Consider the following 21,254-nt stretch of genomic DNA (forward strand, 5'->3'; position numbering starts at 1 on the left):
CACCACGCACCCAGCCGTCCACATTAGAAATCTCTGCGCCTCCCTCCTCACCACCTTCGAAAGAGGCCCCGAATCCAGCCCAGCCTCTCCAGCCCTGCTGCCAGTGCCTTAGTGCTGTTCCACATCTCTCACCTGGACTGTGAAGGAAGCCTGAACTGTTTCTGGGGGATTTCAGAGCTAAGCAGCAGAAAGAACAGATTTAGATGGGTTAGGGGGAGGGGGTGAAGAAACAGAAAGAAAAACTAGGATGGGAAGTAGACCCACAGCAGCAGGTCAAGTTAGTTGAGACTAAGAGGTATGAGGCCCTTCCTGAGGAAGCACGGGAGAGCTTTTCCCCTTTAATTTCATTTTACAAAAGTAATGTTTTCATTGTAGGAACTTTGGAAAATAATAAAAGTTTATAATTCCACTACTCAAATGGAGTTACTTTACATTTTGTTATCTTAGTATTTTTATAGGCATATATATTTTTAAACAGCAAATGTGGAATCACATTCTGTGTTACTATTTTATAAACGTTTTCATTTAGCAATATATTGTGATAACCTTTTTCTGATTATAAAATTAATCTATGTGTCGGAAAACTTGTGAAAATAAAAATTACCAGTAATTGCACTGCCCAAAGACAACCACTGTTAACATTTTCGTTTATTAACAACCCGGTGTTCTTCACGTGCCATATTGTGAGCATCACTTCACGAAACCAGTTGTTCCTTATTGGAAATTCAGGTTTCCTGGTTTTCACTTCTGTAAATAATGCTTAGTGAATATGTTTGTACAGAAGTGTTTGTGTGTTTTCTTATTGCTTTAGGATAAATTTATGTAAGGATTACTGAAGCAGAAGAGATAATGCTCTTTTAAAGGCTTTCCATATATATTGCCAGTTTGTTCACTGAAAAAGTTGTGCTACTTTACATTTCCACAAGTGTCTGTTTTTACCACACATTTGATAGCACTAGAAGGCCAGTTTTAAAAAGTCCTTTATCAACTGATAAAGAATATTTTCACTGTTTTAATTTTAGTATGGTATTGCAAGGCCAAACATTTTCATATATATATTTATGTTACTTCATATATTTATTGTTTTATGAATTTTAAATTGTGTTCTATGTTCACTTTTCTATCCAAGTATTCTTTTTGTTATTGAAATTGCAAGGGCACATCTTGCCAATATTTCCCTCCATTTTGTCATTTACCTTTTCTTCTTGTTTATGGTGGGTGATAATTATTTTGTTTTTACAGTCAAGGAGCTTTTAGAGGGCTTATATAATCACATCTGTCAAACTGTTCCTTTATGTTTTCTTTGTTTGCCTTTATGGGTAGAGACCTCTTTCACCACCCTTGGAGCAGAAAAATGTTTGCCTGTATTTTATTATGGCTCTTTTTGACATTTTTTACATTTAACACTTGCATTTATGTTGGTGTATGGTGTAAGTTATAAGGACTCAACTGTGTTTAGTGAATGGTTCAGACTTATCACAGAGTAAACTCTTCAGAGAGATGACTGGTGAACTCTAGCACTGCTGTGTGAGGTGTCTGTGATGGGAACAGGGACTCAAGTGGGCTGGGGGCTGGGGAACAGGGGTATGTACTATCCCAGCCCCCAGCCTGGAAGTGGGAGGAGAGGCACTGGCTGGAATGTGGCTCCTCGAGAGTCCTAGAGTGTCCCCAGCACTGCCCAGTATAGACTCTCCCAATGGGCCCTGGTCCCTTGGTAAGAAATCTGGTTGTGGGCATGGAGCTGGGCCCTGGATGGAGGCAGTCCAGCCAGTAAGGGGCCACTGGTCCAGGCCCTACATACTCTTCTGAGAGAGCATCAGTCACTAGCACAGGTAGCTGATGTCTTGAGTTTTAAAGACTTGATCTGCAGGCTTGCTTTCACATGTGAGCTTGGATTGGCTGGGACCAAGGACCAGAGTCCTTTGTGTGGGGCACTGATTGCATTCCAGCCACTCTGCCCTGGGAGGGGCCTTCCCTGTCTTCGAGATCCACCACCCCCACTGATCCAGCTGGCTCTTGACTCACATTGCAAGACTCCGCCTCCCTCTACTAATAACTTTGCCTAGTCTCACTCCCATGACCTGAATTAACTTACTCTCATAAAGCCACCTCTTGTTTGTCTTCAAAGGAGTAACTGAAGTCCTCATCCTTTCCCTTGTGCCTTTCCCCTTTGATCAGCTTCCTCCTTCCCAAGTCATCCATGGACCCCATCTCTCTAGCTGCACTGCTTGCTTGCTAGCCGCTTTGGTTTCTCAGAAAAGCTCAGAGTGTGTGGCTCCTCCCCTTTTGCTTCTGAACTGCATTTCTTTCCTTATTACTCAGTATCCACACCCAGGGCGGTTGCCTGGATAAAAATCTGCCCCTTTCCCCCAATCACCTTTTCAGGCCAGACATAAGCGCCAGTGAAGAATGGCTGTCTACCCGGGCCTGCTCTTCATTCCTCAGGGTGGCCTGAGGCAGTACAGTGTCCTCTGAGGTCATCTGAGTCCCTGGATCCTAAGTTTGATTCTCTTTCCTTGCCTTCTCACTCACCTGCTAAGCTTGTTTATTGGGCACCACTAAGCAAAGGCAATGATTATTTCTGTCTTCAGCCAGCTCCCCATCATCAGCCATTTCTGTGAGGTTTTCGAGGACCCTGGACCCTCCTCCCCAGGCTGAGCTGTCCCACACACACTCCAAAGAGAACCAGGCCACTTCTCATCCCAGCTAACACTAAGCAGCTTTGTGACCTTGGATAAAACACCTCTTGGGAGATGGGTCTAGGTGATTGAAGCTCTTCCAGTTCTGACATTGTGTGAGCCAATGAAGAGGAAGTAGGTGAATGGGAAGGCTGAACTTGACTGTATCTGTTTCATAGCTTCAGGAGAGGTCCTTTGACAACTCACCAGGAGTAGAGGAAGGTGGGTGAAGACTTCAGTGAAAAGAGTATATCAGTACCCTTCCTTACAGATCTTTATATAGTCCTCTGATCTCTTGTGCTACATCCAGCATGGTGGGAGAGAGCAAAGCTTTACCTTTTCCAGGTATCGCTGTGGAATTGAGTTCAGCTCTGTGATCTTTTACCCCACTCTGGCTTACCAAAGTTCCCCTGGCCTTGGCTATGAAGATAGCCCAGTGTCTGGCACATGTTAGGCACACAGTAAATATTTGTGAAATGAACGTCATGTACTGTGTCCCTGGGTGTACTAGTCTTCTGTCTTTCCCTCTTCATCTCTCAGCTTTCTCCCTTTGGTCTTGTTTTAACTATAATAGGTGAAAAGCTCTCCAAGACAACTTGCATAATTTGAGAAGTCAGGCCTACAGGGTTAGGACATTTGGGATGTGGTATACTTGTACTAATGGCTTCACACTCTTTCCTTCATCTTATTTTTATGTTTTGGAGGGTCAGGGAATTGATCTGCATAGCTCTTAGGGTTGTGTATATATGTAGAGTTTTGTTGGGGTGAATGGTGGGGGGATCGGAGACAGCCTCATTAGGGAATGTCACTAGCTCAGCATATTAAAAAATTGAGGTGGTTGGGAACTCCCTAGTGGTCCAGTGGTTAGGACTCAGCACTTTCACTGCTGTGGGCCCAGGTTTGATCCCTGGTCGGGGAACTAAGATCCCACAAGCCATGATGCCAAAAAAAATGAAAACAAAACATTCAGGGGGTTGAACTGGGCCTTGGAGTACAAAAGACTTCAGGAGGAAGAGTAGAAATAGAAAATCCTCCCATGAGAATTACACAACGATGGATGGGCCAGGTTTCCTCCTGCCCCAAAGGTACTAAGCACTAGAAGCCATAAGGAAACTTTAGGAACAACTTTTTGGAAATGGCTGGGCTTTGGATTATTCCCCAAACATGCTAACCTTTCTGCTGAAACATCAAAAAGACTTTCCCTTGAATGAATAAATTGCCAGCTTCTACTTGAGTTCCACCCCCTTGCAACAGGAAGCTGCCTAAAATGTAACAGCCTCCTATTCATTCCTCTCCTTTTATCCTCCCCCTTGCCACCTAATAGGTATCTATCTACCGTCCCCACTGTCCATTCCCCTAATAGGTATCTATCTCCCATCCCCACTGTCCATTCCCCAACAAGAATAACCTTGGTTGATGAGAAACTCTGGCCATTTTCAGGCTCCTGTTGGCAGCAACAGGCCCAGGAAAAGCCTCCTTTCTAAACCCTTGCCTTTTGCCTAACATCCCCTGGCTGCTGTCCCCACATGACCCAAATAAACAGATGATCATGTGAAGCCAGGAAGGCTGTTTGTTTTAAATAACGAGTGTCTCCACTAAGCTCTGGAGCAGATGGGTTATTGGGGACAAGGGAGAGGTTGGCATTTGAATTCTGTGTTCACCCCACTTTTATCTCCTGCTTCCCCACCCCTGAAGGAAAAGCTGTCTTCAGAGCACTACTTTTCAGAGGGGTGCCTTTGTGATGTGACAGAGCTGGTCCCTGACGAGTCAGAAAAATTGGACTTCAGCCTCTGGAAGAGACTTCAGGGCTGTACGAGTGCCATGACCACTTGAGGAAGGCAGAAGGGTACAGCTGGAGGTCGCTTTCTGAGCATCCTGGGCCACTGGGCAGAATGGTACAGTGCTACCCCTAACAAAATGAGAACTTGGTGAGCAACATTATCTCAAGTCACTGTTACATCTATATTAGACTGTTCAGTGTGTGTGTGTGTATATGTGTGTGTATACACACACACACACACACACACACATATACACACACTCAGCAGGTAGCAGACACCTTAAAGGAAGCAATGTTGGGACCAGCACAGATCTAGCCTTCCAAGGAGAAAAGCATTCATCCTGCAAAGAAGAACTTGGCTGTTAGTTACTGTTCTGATCCCCTGTTGCTTTCCAGCTTCATCATAAAGCCGGTGTCACCTGGTCATTTGTGTCTAATGGCCTCTCTCTGCTCAGCTACAGATGCTGGGGCATTAAGTGTGCAAATATCAGAGGCCCCTGTAGACTGGTTCTGGCAAACAGCCCCCTTCCTCCTGTTCACCAGGTTCTTGATTTCCAGAATCTGTGCAGATTTTCTTTCACTGGCATGCATTATGACCTCAAAGGAAAGGCACAAAGCCAGCAAGCATCATTTGTAGCCCCTTTATATGTGTCTAGCTCTCCTCTAGCTAGTTCCCCAAATAGGACTGTACCCCTCTAACGGCGAAGTGGGGATGGAATGGGATGGATTGATCTGCCACTCAGCCAACCTCATAAAGGTTTGCTTTCTGGCTTTGTATGATGGTGAAGCCCAGGCCACAAGATCCTGAACCCAACTGGCACTGTCCCACTCTAATTAGAACTGATTAGCAAAGAAAGGAATCTGGGGCCAAGATCCAGGGGCCTTAGGCTTGCGGGCATTGGGACAGCAGAGCGGGACATGCTCCAGGGAGCCCCAAATATGCCTTCAGCTTGCCTATGCCTGTCACTACCAACTGTACAGGTGGGGTTTGTGCGGCCTCCTGTGCAGTACATCAGGGTTTCAGGTGAAGATTTTTAGTGTCCCCCTCCCCCATCACAATATGTTAGGTGGTCAGACCCCCCCCTTCCCGTGCGAGCAGTTTGATAGTCCTCCATGACTTTTTTTCTGTTTGAGGGCCCTGACCCAGAACTGCCTTCAGAACAGTCATCCATGGGGTAAGGAATAAATGCTTCTCCTGCGGGGCAAGGAGTAACTGGAATACTGAGTGACCTCAGACAAGTCCCTTCTCGTCTCTGGGCCTCAGTTTCCTTATCTGCAAAATGAGAGAATTTGGGCAAGCTGACCTCAAAATGGACTAACTTTCTAATTGTACCCACAGGCGCCCCCAAACTCTAGCACAAGAAGAAGCCGTAAGGAGCGCCAGCCGGGGTCCCGGCCCCCGCAGCGAGTATGGTTGTGGCCGGGCGGAGTGGCCCCGCCCCCGCTCCCCGCCCGCGGCCTCAGTCGCCCAGCCACTGGGAGGGCCGGGTTTCCGCCTTCCACGTTGTTGTTCCCGATTTGCGCCACGCCCCCTTGGTCTGGGCTGTGGACGCTTCGCCGTAACCGCCCTCAGCCCGGCCCCAGAGCAAAGGGCGGCCTCTTGGATGGCACAGTTGGAGTCTCCACCCGCATCAGACGCGCGTGGACAAAGACGAGAGTTTAGAGGAAGGAGAGAGAGAGGCTTGGTTTTAAAGGGAGGGTGGTGAAAAGGAAAGGGTAGGTCAGGGCACAACTGCAGAATTTCCCTCTCAGCGTCCCACCCTCCACACAGTGGCCCCATCCGCACCGGCGAATGTGACCCTTTAGACACTGGCCCTTTAAACAGAGGGCTGGCGGCGCGGGGTGTCCATGTGGAGCTGCTCCATGCCGTGTTGTCCTGCCCGCCCATTGGCCCGCGGCCCGGTGACATCGCCTAATAGGATGCGAACGCACTGCGGGGGGAGGAACGGAGACAAAACGCGGAACCGGATCTCCACTCCGCTCCCTCCGCCTGTTCTCTGGCAGCCTCCTGCCGTCAGCTCCGCCCAGGGGCGGATCCCGGGGGAATTGCGACAGCCTGGTGGTTGCAGGAATTAGGTCACGTGTGGGTAGGGAGCGGAGACCCAAGGGTCAGGCCAGTCTCTACCATTCTAACGTTTCCCTGACCTGGAATATCTTTATTTGAGCTAACTTAAGTCCTGAATTTTCCACCCCTCTTTCCCTCCAGCAGGACAAATTTCGTTGTGAATGACCCAAACACGCCGCCGTTGCTCAACTTGTGGCTTGCAATCGGGGCGGGGCGAGGCGGGAAAGCGGAAATGCAGGGCGCGAACCCGGCTGGAACTTCTCCCACCCCCACCCAGGCCACGTGTGCGCGCGCCGTCCCGAGTGGGCGGGGCCAGCCCGCCCTGGACCCCGCCCCTCCCTTCAGGAGACGCCGCGGCCCTGCGGGCGGGGGCTCCGGTCCGGGCTTTGGCTGCGGCCCCGGTGTAGTAGCGGGGGCGGCGGCCGGGGGCAGCGCGGCTCCTTCCCTTGTTGTGTGTGTCGGTGCCTCCTCGCCATCTTGTTGCAAAGCCTTTTCTTGTCGGCGGGACTCCTGGGGGCAGCGGGGCGGGAGGCATCAGAAGGGAGGAAGAGAGGGAGGGGAAGGAGGGAGGCAGTGCCGCCTTTTTTTTTTTTTTCTTGCATCAATTTTTTTAAATTTGCAAATTACATTTTGCAAACATTTGGGGAGACCTTGATTTTTCTCCCCGTGCTCCCCCGTTCTTCCCTGTGGAGTGCGCTGCGCCGCCCAGTCCTGTCGCCCCCCGGAGGTGATCCCTCCCTCCTGCCTGCCCGCCAGCCTGACCTGTGCCCGGTTTGCGGGCCGCAGTCTCGGCCCCGGCGCGCCCCCGGCAGCTTTCGGCGCGATGAGCATAGAGACGTTACTGGAGGCGGCCCGCTTCCTGGAATGGCAAGCGCAGCAACAACAGAGATCACGTGGTGAGCGGCCGGGCTGGGCCCCTGGGGCACCAGGGAAGGGGAGGCGAGCGACCCCGGTCCCCGAGCCCACGCGAAACCGCGAGCGGTAACCCCCTCCCGGGCGGCCCGCGAAGCCGGGCAGTGCAAGGATCCACGCAAGAGCCGCCGCCCGGGGAGGAGTGTTGTGGGCAGTGAAATTAATGAATTCATTAACATGCAGGGAGGACCCGGCTCCTGTGGACGCCACCCCAGCTGCCTACCACCCCTTGTGCACCTTTCGTGGGGGGCTTCTTTCCCGTGGGCCAGCGGCGCCCTCGGTAGGGCTGAGGATGTGCGAGCCGGGGGGTGGGGTGAAGAATGGTGTTGCGTGGGGGTGGCAGACCCGCGCGTGTGTGCGTGTATGCACGGGGGATGTGTGATGCGAGCCTCGATGAGAGCGGATGGATGGACGTGTACACGGGCGAGTGTCTAGTGCACACGAGTGGGCGTGTGTGTAATGGAGTGGGGGGTGGAATTACTCTACGCGGAGCAGCTCCCCGGCTTCCCTGGCCCTGTGCGGGGGGCGCTCCCGGCATATCTACGCGCCGCTTGGGGCGGAGGCGGCCTTTGCAGAATGAAATGACATCGCGTGTCTTATGATCCTGGCCAGCCCCGCCTGACCCCGCCTCTCAGAGCTGGGCTGGGTCGCGCGTCAAGGGTTTGGGTGAGAGCCGGACTAATTGGACATCTGCGAAACGGCCCGCAGGTCTCCGGGGGCAGCCCCCGGGCCCCCCTTGCTGCCCCCCACTTTAGCCGGTGTGGAATGTGGCGTGTCTGCGCGTTCCAAACCCGCTCTCGGCTGGAATGTTGCGTGTGCCTGCGTTCCAAGCCCGTTGGTTACACCGGGTGGTGACGTGGACCGGCCCCGCCCCCGACCACGTGCACGGGGGACACTCCCGCTGGGGACGGCGCGGCCCAGCGCCTCCCAGCCGCCTCGCGCTCGGCCGGGGGCGGGGCCTGGGCGGGGCTGGCGAGGGGCCTGGCGCCGGGTTGGGCCCTGGCTCTGGCCGCTGGGCATCTCCTTGGGAGATCCTTTGCCTTAAGAGGGAGGAGCCGAGCTCACCTGTCTGTTCTCCCCCCAACGTCCTGTTTTTGATCCTGGGGCTAGGGAAACCCTCAGAATCACTGGACATATAGAGCTCACATACTCCCACTGACCCCCCAGACGTTCTCACCAGGGCTCCCTGGCAGCACCCCTGGCCGCGGTGTGGAATGAACTAGGCGAGAAGGGGCAAACTTTGGTGCTCTCTCGACAGCGGGGAGACGGAGATTTGCGATGCCCCCTATCTCCACGCGCCGTTGTTGGTAGACCCCAGCTTCAGGGTACTGCAGAAATAGGGACTGGGGGAAGAACTCCGTTTTCCGGACTGCTGCGAGGGCCGCAGCCCTGGATCGGCGTGTGTGCAATATCCGGGGACTGCTGTCCCCTCCAACCCCACCCCCACCCCAAGCCCTTCGGCCGGGTCGGTTGTGGTGGAGAGAGTGCTTCGCCCTCCTTTCCTTTCTCTCTGCCTATTGTTGCTTCAATGATGAGTCATGCAGGAGGTAGTAGTGTGTGTTGTGTGCGCGCGCGCGCCTGCAGCGTGTACCGCCGCCGCCGCCGCCGCTGCCGCCGCTCCGGCGGGCGGGGGAAGCAGCAGTGAACCAGGGGCGGGGAAGCGGCGGGTCAACCGGCCTCTCAAGGTCAAGAGTCACTCGAGATATGTGTGACCGACAGTGCTTGGGTTTTCGGAACTGATGGGCCAGGACGTCAGCTCACGCGCCCCTCCCCCTTGTCTTCGAGGTCCAGAGCAGGGTCAGGTGATGGACAGTGCAGGTGGTGACCGAGAATGTCCTGCGTGCCGGACCAGCGGCACGGGGAGGAGCGTGCACAAGATTTGGAGAGACTGAGTCACCTGCTGCCACCATCAACACAATGCAATTCAGGAGTTCCTATTGTGTCCCCACTGTGCACTGCCCACTGTGCTAGGAGGCAACAGGATTGACCCTGCTGTTGCTCCAGGGGAACACTCACTTCAGCTTCACTTTACTCGCAGGCTGGTTGGCCATATGGGGGAGGGGAGAAGACCCTCACTGTCATGTCTACCATGCTTTCCAAAATAAGTCAGTCCAGAGCTGACAGTAAGGACCACAGGGATGACTTGAGCAACACTTGGAAGGAACATGGAAATGGCTCTCCTCTAAGAAGTTGCAGAGCCCTGCCCCTCCTGCAGGTGGTGAGAACTGGGGGCAGGGAGCTGAGGTGAGGCTTCTTGTTGGTGGGGCAGGGGGTCTTAGGGGGTGGATGGATGGATGCTGGAAAGCCAGATTTACTCCAAAAACTCATGTGTAGATAGCCAGACCTGGCTGCAGCAGCTTAATCTCTGCAATTCATTTTTTTCTCTTACTAGAGGTTCTGTCCTCTAACTTGGGGTGGGAAAAAATGGGAGAGAAGGGGGTGCTGGTGAGCCTGCTGACCAGAACTGCTTTCTGGGGGTGTGTACCTCATGGGCAGCCCTGAACAGGGATCCTCTCATCTGGGCCCCCGTTCAACCTCAAGCCTCAAGTGACAGTTTATTGACCTAGACCAGCCAGTTTGCTCAAATGATGAACCGAGGATGTGTGTGCACGTGCATGTTTGTGCACGAGGGGAGAGAGGAAAGGGCAAGGCCATCCTGGTGGCCAGCAGGAAGGCCTGGTCATTTCCAGCAGTCATGGAAGTGACTGAAATGGGACCCTCTTCTACCTGAGCTAGTCGCACCTGTGCCTGCCTCATGCACCAAGCTCCCTGTTACGTGTAGAAGGGGAAAACGCCCCTGAAGATTGGGGGCCACCACCTGGTGTGGACTCCTCTGGCCCCAGGTCTGTGCCTGCTGAGCCCCTAGGCCACAGTGGCTTTGGGGAAGCTCAGAGCCCATACTCTCCATTGTCGGCCTGGACCCTTGACCCCTGGATCACCCAGAAGGGTCATGCAAAATTCTCTGGGGGCAGCTTCTGGGCAGAGCCCAGGGAAGGTGCCAGAGTATGTGTGTGAGAAGAGGAGTGCACCCAAGGGTGCAGCAGAGCATTATTTTGAAGAGCCTAAACCCATATTACTAAAACCCAGTTTGCTCTCCCCACTTTGTTTCCCCCTGCCCAGTGCACAGGAAGGGGGTCAGCGCTAGGTGGGGAATGAAGGCAGGAGGCTGTAGTGGGCTGGATCTGGCCTGGGGCGCCCCCTCTTCTTCACCACCAGTTAAGCTTTTTCATGCTGATCCAGGTGTGATAGAGCTTGGCCATTCACCTGGGTCCTTCCTGGCATCTGTGAGGCGTGCCTGCCTGGCTCTGGAAGAGAGAGGGTAGGTGAGGAGGTTGCCATCTCCTGGGTGCGCTTTGGATTTGACTTAAAATATGGGGAATACGAGGTTTGCCTTCATTCTAGGTTCCCAGAGCACCTGGCCTTGGGGTTTGGGGCCCTGTCTGTCCCCCTGCTTGTGGGAGAGTGGAACACTTGCTCCAAGGCCAATGAAAGTTCGGGTCCTGGCTCAAAGGAATGGAGATGGGGCTGTTTTGGGCCCTGAGCTCCAGGACCTTGTCTTGGGGGTGGGGTGGGGGGAGGTGGGGAGTGGACTGGGGATGTCCCAGGCTGGGCCTGAGAAGGGCTCCTTTCCCAGTGTGGTCTGTGGGAAACAGGAGCGCAGAGAGCTGGTTTTCTCTGGGCCTGTAACAGAAGCCAGTGCTGCCGGCTTATAGCAGCAAGCTGGTGCAGGCCTGGTAGCTTCCCTTCCTGAGAGGCAGGGGAGACACGGAAGAGGCCGGCTTGCTGACTCCAGCCCTTGAATGCTGGCTGCTGGGAAACCACTGAGCGCTTGCCCTCTCAGAACACTTCCCCCCTACTTCCTCCTTCGCCTCTTCTTCTCTGTTCTTCTCTGTGGGAGGGAGGGGCTCTGAGCAGGCCTGGTTCACACTCAAGTTGTTGATTGGCCAAAGGGCCCTGAGGCCTCGCGTTTTCGGGGGCCCCTGAGCCCACAGACCTGGGTAGTGGGGTGCTCTTCGCCCCAGGGGGCACTTCGCTAACCTCGCCCCCTAGCCCCACCCCTTGGGGTGGTGTGTTTGGGGCGTGTCGGCCCTCCCTGTGCTGTCAGCTCTGTTAGTCAGCAGCGTGGTGAATCGGGGCAGGAGGGCGGGCTGGTTGGCCAGCCTGCTCCCTGGCCTGGGGGCTTCAGCCTCTCCCCTGGGCCCTGGCCCAAACCTGTAGCCTGGGAACTAGAATGGTGGGGGGCAGGGTGGGGATGGAGAGGGGCCTCTGGATCAGGAGGGGCCTCTCCCTTTGCCCTGTTCTCAGCCCGCTGCTGAGCAGGCCTCTCCTTCTGGCGGGGCTTTCAGCAGAGATGCTGAACTGAGGTGTGCAAGGTTGTCGGAGCTCACTGCCCTGTTCAACACCTGTTAAAAAGCCCTGCTTTCCTTTCTGCCTGCCTCTTACTTTTGTAGTTTTTGCTGCTGGTGGTGGTGGGGAATAAGTTCCAGCACACAAAGGGCAGAGAAGGACCAGGTGCATTTTGGGTATAGACCTTGAGGAAACAGGCTTTGGGACCTAGCCTGGGAGTCCTGAGTCCTGGGCCTGGTTTCCTCACGTGTGAGCTGAAGGTGATATCCCTGCCCTGCTTGTGCTGTGGGGCTCTTGTGAGATACAGGGGTGTGTGTGTGTGTGTGTGTGTGTGTGTGTGTGTACGCATGTAGACACCTAGTGAGCATACGTTGACACAGCAAGTACCAGGCATTCACCAGGTGTCAGAAGACCTGGCTGGGTTTAGCCCCCGTTTTACCTTTGATTCACAGTATGACCCTCAACAAATCATTCTGCCTCTTTGAGCTAATTTATCTCATCTATGAAATGAAGGTACCGCCTGCCCTCTAGAAGGTACCTCCCCAGAATCTAGGACTTGACCGCTTCCTCCATTCTCCTGGTGGCCTGTGAGGTCATTTGTGGGCTGGCCTTTACCCACCTCATCTATCACTCCCTCCCCTTAGCCTTGCAGCCCCTGCTCATCACCTGCTTAATCCTTCGACATTCAGGGTGCCCAGCCTCCAGCACCCTCACTGACAGCTCCTGCTCGGCCTTTCCACAGCCTCTCTCTTCCCCCAGCCTGGATTGTTACCCCTATTGTTTGTCGTATCCCCTCACCGCCCCGCCCCCCGTCTATGAGCTCCCCAACAGCAGGACCAGGATTGTTTTATTTGATCACTGCTGCGTCCCGAGCGCTCAGCCCAGTGCCGAACTATCAAGTGTGGATGAGTATTTGTGGTGTCACCGGTGCTGCCTGGGATGGGGTCAGAAGAGGGGTTGCACCTGGAGGACAGGTGAAGCTGGGGCCCAGGACCGCCGGCCCTGCTGAGACCCCCCTGGCGTTCTCTCTGTGTAGAGGAACAGGAGCGGCTTCGCCTGGAGCGGGAGCGGGAGCGGGAGCAGCAGCAGGCCAGCAGCCTGGCCAGGCTGGCCCACGCCCTGCCGGTGGAGGAACCCCGCATCGAGGCACCGCCCCTGCCCCTGTCGCCGCCCGCGCCCCCGCCGGCACCCCCGCCCCCGCTGGCCACCCCCACCCCACTGACTGTCATCCCTATTCCTGTAGTGACCAGCTCCCCTCAGCCTCTGCCCCCGCCCCCGCCCCTGCCCCTGGCACCTCGTCAGCCGGCTCTGGTTAGCGCCCCTGGACTCAGCATTAAGGAGTCGGCCCCCCTTCCCACCAGGCCGCAGGGGCCCACTCCTGCTCCTCTACTGCCGGACTCCAAGGCCACCGTTCCGCCCACTGGCAGCCCCAAGCCTTTGCAGCCCCTCCCCACACCCATCCTGACCATCGCCCCACACCCTGGAGTCCAGCCCCAGCTGGCCCCCCAGCAGCCACCCCCATCCACTCTTGGGACCCTGAAGCTGGCACCCGCTGAAGAAGTCAAATCCGGCGAACAGAAGAAGAGGCCTGGGGGGTGAGTGAAGTGTGGCACAGGGGCTGGTGGGATGGAGAGGAGAACAAACGGCCCACGGCCTGAGCGGTGTGCACGAGAGAAAGCACCCTCCCAAGCTAGCCTGGCAGAGCCGTGGCCCTGCCTCCCCAGCCCAGAAGCGCCTTCCTATATTTCGATATGTCCTCACCGAGCTGTGACCATCCCCACCCTGGGAAGTGGGGAATGGTCATTGCCCTCTGTTGTTCTCAGGCTTCTGGGTTCTCTGACGCCCTCCAAGGTTGAGGCTAATGGCATTTCGAGGCCTTTGGACAGGGTATTGGATTATGGGGCTCTTGAGTAAGGGCCGGGGTCCACTGGCTATCCCAGGAGCCCTTCACAGGTGCATGGATGTGATGGAAGGTAAAGGGGTTGTGAATTACGAGCCTACATGTGCCCTCCAGGGGGTGTATGCCCCACGACACAGGGCCAACAACTGAACAGCTCTCATCGCTGCTTCTCTAGAGAGACAATGTCAGGAACAAAAAGCCTGTGGCATTTGGGGAGGGGGGGGCAGGGGTGGGAAGGCCGCCTAATTGGGCCCTCCTCCCTGAGCCCCCTGTCTGTCTGGATTTCAGAATCGGAACCAGAGAAGTCCACAACAAGCTGGAGAAGAACAGGTGTGTGTGTGTGTGTGTGTGTGTGACTACCGGGACGGTCCGTCTGTGGTCCCCAAGCTCTCCTTAGGCCTTCCCTCCCGCCCCTGGCCCCCTGGCGTCTGGCTGACCGGCGCTGCTTCCTCTCCCCAGGAGGGCCCATCTGAAGGAGTGCTTTGAGACCCTGAAGCGCAACATCCCCAACGTGGATGACAAGAAGACATCGAATCTGAGCGTGTTGCGCACGGCGCTGCGGTACATTCAGGTATGGGGGAGGGAAGCAAGGCCCAGAGAAGGGCGGGCGACGGACGCTGCGCCGGCTTCCTGCGCGCCCCGCCTCCCCTCCGCGGCCCCGCCCTCGCTCCCTCACCGGCTCCCCCGCCCGCCTCCACGCGGGCGCCGAGCACATGGCCCGGCTTACGTCAGCGGGGCTCCCCGCCCGGGAGGGGGCGGGGGACCGGCGCGCGTGCGCGGGGGAACGCGGTGGTGGCGCTCGGCTCCCCTCCCCCGCCGGGCTGCCCCGCGGAGCCCCGCGATCGGCACGGCCCCTGCGGCTCAGTGTCAGCTCGGTCCGCGGCCCTGCCTTACCGCCTGCCGCGCGTTAGTGCCCCGGCGGGTGGGAAGGGCGTAGGGTGGCCAGCGCCTCCACCGCGCCCGCCCGCAGTGCCTGGGCGGGAACCGGTTTCAGCCTGAGACTATCACGGGGGGGGCGGGGGGCTGGGCGTGGCTCGTTCCGCAGGGTGGCGCCCTTGAAACACCTTCCCCCCCCAGCCCGCGACTTGTAGCCCAGACGGACCAAGATCCTTGCAGTAAGCTCACGGAGGTGCCACCACCTGACTTTGGGGGGTTAACCTAGGGGAGGGGGCAATGCGGCAGTCTGGACGACGAGAAGCCCCGGGGTCACCGAACGTAAAGATTTACATTCTCCTTCCCTCAGGGTTTAAAAGAAGCTCTTTTTTAGGGGACCCTCCTGGCCGTGTGTCCCTTGCCTTTGGGCATTGGCTCCTCTCTGCAGTACGGGGGGGGGCGGGCACCGCCAGATAACACCGTTGCCGTGACGGCCCGAGTTTCGGTTTCCCTGGAAACCGGCCGAGGGTTCCGCGTGCCGGGAAGGAGGCTGTGGGGGTGGGGCGAACGGCCATGCTCGGCTGCCCTGGAGACAGAGCCGGAGGTAGCCGTTGGGAAGTGGGAGGGACTTAGGGCTCCCGGGCTGCGGGGGCGGGGCAGCCTCAGGGTCTCCCAGTCGGCGCTCTTGGGAAGCTTGGGGGCTGGGTGGCATCACGGCCCGGGTGGGCCACCCTTCCCCCGGCCTCAACTACCTCAGGGGTCACAGCCCTGAGGTAACCGGAGCCAGACTTGTTGAAGGAGGGGACGGAGGCGCTGCTTCGGGCCTGCTCCCAGCCGGCAGTTCCCTCCCCGCCTTCCGCCAACGTGCGCCCTTCCGCCCTCCCTCCGGACGAGGTGGAGGGGCTGGCGCGCTTCCAGGCCGCTTCCCGGCACGGGAGGGGAGGGGCCGGGCCCGCCGATTGGCAGAGCTGGGCAGGGGGCGGGACTCCTGCGCGCGCGGAGAGAGGGTGCGGCCTGTGGGGAGTGACGCAGCAAAGCCGGGTCCGCGTGGGTTCGCGCGTGCTCCGGGAGGGGCGGGGCCTCGGCAGCCGAGAGGGAATGGGAGAGAGACGCGGAAGGGGGGAGGGGTCCCAGCCTCGGGTTTCAGAGGCGAGGATCCCCGTGAGGCTCTTTTCTGGGATGTTTCTGCAGAACTTGGGCTTGAGTCTAAATTTATAGTCTTTCAGCCGTAGGAAGTCATGTAGCCCGGGAGCAAACCCCTGTCTAAACTATTTGACATTTTCTGTCAATATCGGTTTTCTCTTTTGCACTGCGATGATGCTAAGTGGGAAGAAGCAATAGTATCTTCGTCATAAAGATGTGAGGAGGATGGGCCGTCTATAAATATTAACTTGATAGCAATTATTGAGAAGTAGGAAGGATGGAATGGCTCATTCCTCCCTGTAGGCACATACTTAGGTCCGGAAGCCTTGATTGCGAGATGGTGGATTTGAAAGTAAGTCAGAAATAAGAGACTCAGTAGAGCCAGCAGACTTGGGATTTGGGGCTGGGCTGAGTGGGAAGCAAGGTGGACCCAAGCTGTCCATAAGAAATACTTGTCCTGGGGCTAGCAGTGGAAGCAGAAATGCTGGAAAACTTAACAAGGCTCTATAAATCCTCAGCTTCATTCATTTACTTATTCAGGTACTTTTGGACAGCCCTGTGTCTGATTGGGAGGCTAGAAAGTGGGGAGCAAAGGAAAAAATGTGGATCTCTGTCCTTAGGTTGGTCTTGCAGCAGAGTATCACATAATCAGAGAACTCTGTTACGAGGGCGTCGTAGGGATAGGGGGTCACAGGATCTCTTCTGGGGAGTTAGGGAAGTTGCCGCTGAGGAAGGGGCATTTGAGCTGGGACCTGAAGGCCAGGGTGACCGAAACAAGTGGAGGGCAGAAAGCCCAGTGCAGACCAAAGTTTCTCCAGTAGGAGGAAGCAGGATGCATTTTTGGAAGTTAAAGGTGTTCAGGAGGGTTGCTGTGCAGAGATGGAGGCAGCAGGGCACCAGATGGGAGTTGGAAGGGAGTACTGGAGAGACCACATAGGGTGTGGAGACTGAGGGCTTTGGTTGTGTGCTGAGGTGGGAAGCTATGGGAAGGCTGTAGCCCCCAGCCAGACCCACATTACCTTGGAGGTAGTAAAGGATTTGAAGACAGTATCAGTGAAGTGGACAGAAACAGGAAGAGGAGTAGACAGGTACCAAACCACGCATCCAGGTAGTCTTAGAAAGGAAATGGGTTTAGAATGAAGCAATGGGGACAAAAGTTAGGCCCTGGGAAAGCTTTCCAGGGATCTCTAGGCCTGTGGAGAGCTGGACTAGGTGAGAACTGGAGGTTTTGGCCCCTGACATCCTCTCTTCCTGAGCCGACAGTCTATGCTCCCTGCTAGCTAGCAGGTAGCATTCAGGACAGGCACTTCCAGCCCCCTGCATCCAGGTTTGAGTGAGGGCTGACTCACCCCAGGTCTCATCATTAACGTGGCTCCATCCAATTGGCATGTCTAGCACTGGCCTCTCAGGGTAGAACCAGGTGAGAAGCCAGATATGTGTGTGTGTGTGTGTGTGTGTGTGTAAATCGGGGTGGTGGGGAATCTTTCTGGCAGAAATATGGGGAGAGACAGGTTAATCTCAAAGCCAGGATGACAGAGCTGTGTGTGGCCTGGGACTGGCAACAAGTATAAAAGGTGTAAAGCTGCCAGATCTCAGGTCAGTACGGAGCATCGCTGTGTCTGGGTTGCGTGTCACAGGCATTGATGTTTGAGGCATCTCTGACTTGTGAGGCCAGGAATGTAAGCAGTTTGGGGCTGCAGGAGGGAGCGTGGGGAAGTTGGGCCTAGCTGGTGTGTGGAGTTGAAGACGTTATTGTGCCTGGGAGGTCAGGTGAACAGTCAGGAAAGGCTGTTGCAAAATTGCCCGAAGGAACTGGAATCAGGGGAAACTCAAGTCTAATGAGAGACTGTGATCCTCCTGTAATGAGGCGGAGAGACAGGGTAGAGGTGGGTACCCACCCGCTTGGGTCGTCACAGATCCTTCCCCCGAGGCTAAGACATCACTCATGGCTCTGTCCTGGGCACTGGTAGCCTTAGGGGATGTAAGGTAACTGCAGAACAGTCCTTGCCCCGCTCCCAGGGTTGGACAGGGACAGCACGTATTGAGATGGAAAAACAAAACATGGAATATTTAGGGGCTCGTGTGAGCCAGTGTCAGTCTCAATGCTGACAGTCTCGTTAAACGCTCAGAGGTGTGGTGCCAGTGCCAAGAAGGGCTTGAGGGCAGGAGGATGTACCAGGAGGACGTGGGATGGGGATGGACAGCGAGGAGGTGGGGGCCCAGTGGTGGGCCTGGAGCACAGACAGGTAAGACCTGGAGGGGTGAGAAGGGAGGATGTGTGTGTGAGCCAGTGGGCTCTACACTTGGCTGTGAATGGCAAGCCTTGGAAGCTAGATGCTCAGGAGCAGGTCAGGTAAGAGACTCCTGGGGCAGCAAGCAAGATGGTCCTTGCTGTCTGGTGGACCCGGCGGTCATGACGTGCCTGGGCTGAGGGAAAGCTGGCAACAGGGAGGCCTGCAAGATTTAAGATGAGACGGTTTAATAAAGTGTCAGTCGGGAGGTCACAGAGGACAAGGAGAGAGTTTCGGTGCGGAAGGGAGTTGAGAAACAGGACAGGAGCTGGCAATTCAGGGCTGCTAACAAGCATCGTTCAAAGGGAAACTGGAGACACTTCTGACAGGGGAGCATTGCCACAGTCTGGGTAGCGGGGCGTCCGGCACCTGCGGGAGGGTCGACCTGAGAGCTTGCCTGTGGCCCTGGGGGAGTTGAAGGGGAGGTGGTGCCGTGGACAGGGGAGCTCTCTCCAGTGTTCTTAGTGAAGTGGGTAGCCTCAGTGTCACGGGGGAGGAGCTACCTGCGACCTGTCGTAAAGGGCGGAGCCTCTCCAGGGGTGCTCAGGTGGAGGCAACGGTGCTGTCCTCCCAAGAGCTGTTTCTCATTGGCCGGGGCAGCTCAGGGGCAGGTGTGGAAGGAGGGGCACATTGCAGGGCCCGGGGTAGCTCAGCAGCCTGGGGCGTCTGGAGGGCTGCGGGCCGCGTGGACGTAGAGCGGTATGGAGAGGCGGCACGGGTGGGCACCGTGGGGAGGAGCCCAGGAGGTCGGAGAGGAGGTGCACAGCCAGCAGCTGTTAGGGACGACATAGAGAAGGTCAAGGAGATGAGATGGGGGTCTCAGAATCTGGTGGCTCATCCTCCAAGGGTACTGAAGTTAAGGAGACCAGTGAATGATGAAGGGGAGAAAAGGGCAGGATCGTCTGGGGATCTTTGAGGCATGGGTTCCATGGAGGGTAGCTTGTGGCATCCGTGAGTGACAGGATGGTGTGAATGACAGCGGGGGCCTTGGGCACCACTGAGAGGTCTGTTACCCTTTCCGTTCTGCTCCGCAGAATGGAGGGAGGTGCCGCCAGGACGGTGGATGGGACAAGAGGCAGCGAAGCCCCTCAGGACGGAGTTGATGTGGGGGTAGGGGAGGGACTGACCTGGATCCGCACCTGCCTGAGAGCCCGCGGTTGCCAGTTGCTGGGCCTCCCTAGGCAGAGCCGTGGACCAGGAGGCAGGTGTGGTCTCCAACAGCCCCCGTCCGCCTGGGCCCCTGGTCACTGCACAGCTGCCTCTGGGGGCCAGGTGATCTGGAGGTGAGGGCTGCGGCGGGAGGTGTTTGTGGTACCATGGGCCCCGTGGCTGCCGCTCAGGATACCTTGCTGTTACTGGCTCTGTTCTCCAGTCCCTGAAGAGGAAGGAGAAAGAATATGAACATGAGATGGAGCGTCTGGCACGGGAAAAGATTGCCACGCAGCAGCGGCTGGCGGAGCTCAAGCACGAGCTGAGCCAGTGGATGGACGTGCTGGAGATCGACCGCGTGCTCCGGCAGACGGGCCAGCCTGACGACGACCAGGCCTCCACCTCCACAGCTTCTGGTGAGCTCCACCCCCCACCCGCTCCATGTCGCCCCGCCCCAGCCCCATAATATCCCGGGCCCCCAGGGACATCTGCTCCTCCAGGCTCTCCCTGCCAAGCCCTTCTGACCTGTGCCTATCCACGTGCCCCCGCAACAGAGGGCGAGGACAACATAGACGAGGATATGGAGGAGGACCAGGCCGGCCTGGGCCCACCTAAGCTGAGCCATCGCCCCCGCCCGGAGCTGCCGAAGCCACCACCCAGCACCGCGCCTCTGCCTCCCCACCCGCAGCCTGTGGCCCTGTCTCCTGCCCATCTCCCCGGGCAGCAGCCGCCGCCGCCACAGCAGAAGACACCTCTGCCAGCCCCTCCCCCGCCCCCAGCTGCCCCGGCCCAAACGCTGGTGCCCGCTCCAGCCCATCTGGTGGCTGCAGCCGGGGGAGGCTCCACGGTCATTGCCCACACAGCCACCACCCACGCCTCAGTCATTCAGACTGTGAACCATGTTCTGCAGGGGCCGGGTGGCAAGCACATCGCCCACATCGCCCCCTCGGCCCCCAGCCCTGCTGTGCAGCTGGCGCCCGCCACACCCCCCATTGGCCACATCACGGTGCACCCTGCCGCCCTCAACCACGTGGCCCACCTTGGCTCCCAGCTGCCCCTGTACCCGCAGCCTGTGGCGGTGAGCCAGCCTGTGGCGGTGAGCCACATCGCCCACACCCTCTCACACCAGCAAGTGAATGGCACGGCCGGGCTGGGGTCCCCGGCCACAGTCATGGCGAAGCCAGCCGTAGGGGCTCAGGTGGTGCACCACCCCCAGCTGGTGGGCCAGACAGTGCTCAACCCTGTGACCATGGTCACCATGCCCTCCTTCCCAGTCAGCACGCTCAAGCTGGCTTGAGGATGAGGCCACTCAGAGGCCCCCTGTGGGGGCAGGGAGGGAGACCTGTCCCCCACTCTCCCACCCACCAGCTCCACACATTCCAGCCAGGCCCAGGCCCGCCCCACCCATACCCACCCCCAGGCCTCCTAGGGGAAGGGGGTGCAGAGACTCTGAGCCAGGGGAGGGAGGGGCCTCCCCAGGGAGCTGGGCACAGGGCAGGGGGTCACCCCACTGCACTAGGACTTGACAAAGTGAAGAGAGACGCTCTGGCAAACGTGCCGCCTGTCCGGCCTGGTGCCAGCTCCAGTGCCGTTCCTGTCCCCCATCCCCAGAAACCAGTGCGATGTGGACATCGTGTTCTCCCGCTTTCCTTTGCCCTGCCCACCTTCCTGTGCTGCTGCTGCTGCTATTGCTCTGTCTGGTGAGATGGCTGAGCGCCCGGGCCCTCCCCTCCCAAGCTTCAGCTTTCTCTCCCCTGGGCTCTGGAGGGGAAAGGGGGGAAGCAGAACTGAAGCGACTTGGCCCGGAAAGCTGGGGACTGAGGGGGGCCCTGCTCTGAGTGCAGGTGACAGACCCCAGGATGTGGCTTGTGTGGAGTCCCAAAGACTCCAGACGGGTAGGTGCCCCAGCCTGGAGCTCTCCAACCTGGTTGCAGTCATTGTGACTCATCACAACAAGCTAGAAAAGACAGTTCTCTACTAATAGTAAACCAAACCCAAGCCCTTGCCAAGCTTCCCAAGCCCCTCAACCCTTGCCACTGGGCTCCTGTCTTCAGGAAGGCCGGCTGAGGGTGGGGACGGGGAAGGAGGAGCTTGGCTGTCTCCTCCTGCCCCCCCT

General features: G+C 57.1%; 1 protein-coding gene across 1 annotated transcript; it reads left to right on the forward strand.

Annotated features, from left to right (window-relative positions):
* Positions 1–7,346: 7,346 nt before the first annotated feature.
* On the forward strand, positions 7,347–20,435 carry MNT (MAX network transcriptional repressor; the record flags this gene model as incomplete). Its single annotated transcript, XM_079725773.1, has 6 exons — positions 7,347–7,419; positions 12,819–13,377; positions 13,971–14,012; positions 14,142–14,253; positions 19,362–19,554; positions 19,693–20,435. The coding sequence occupies 6 exons, from the start codon at positions 7,347–7,349 to the stop codon at positions 20,433–20,435; spliced, it is 1,722 nt and encodes a 573-aa protein (XP_079581899.1).
* Between the last annotated feature and the right edge of the window lie 819 nt (positions 20,436–21,254).

Source organism: Hyperoodon ampullatus (assembly GCF_949752795.1).
Source record: "Hyperoodon ampullatus genome assembly, chromosome: 19".
NCBI classification, from domain to species: Eukaryota; Metazoa; Chordata; class Mammalia; order Artiodactyla; family Ziphiidae; genus Hyperoodon; species Hyperoodon ampullatus.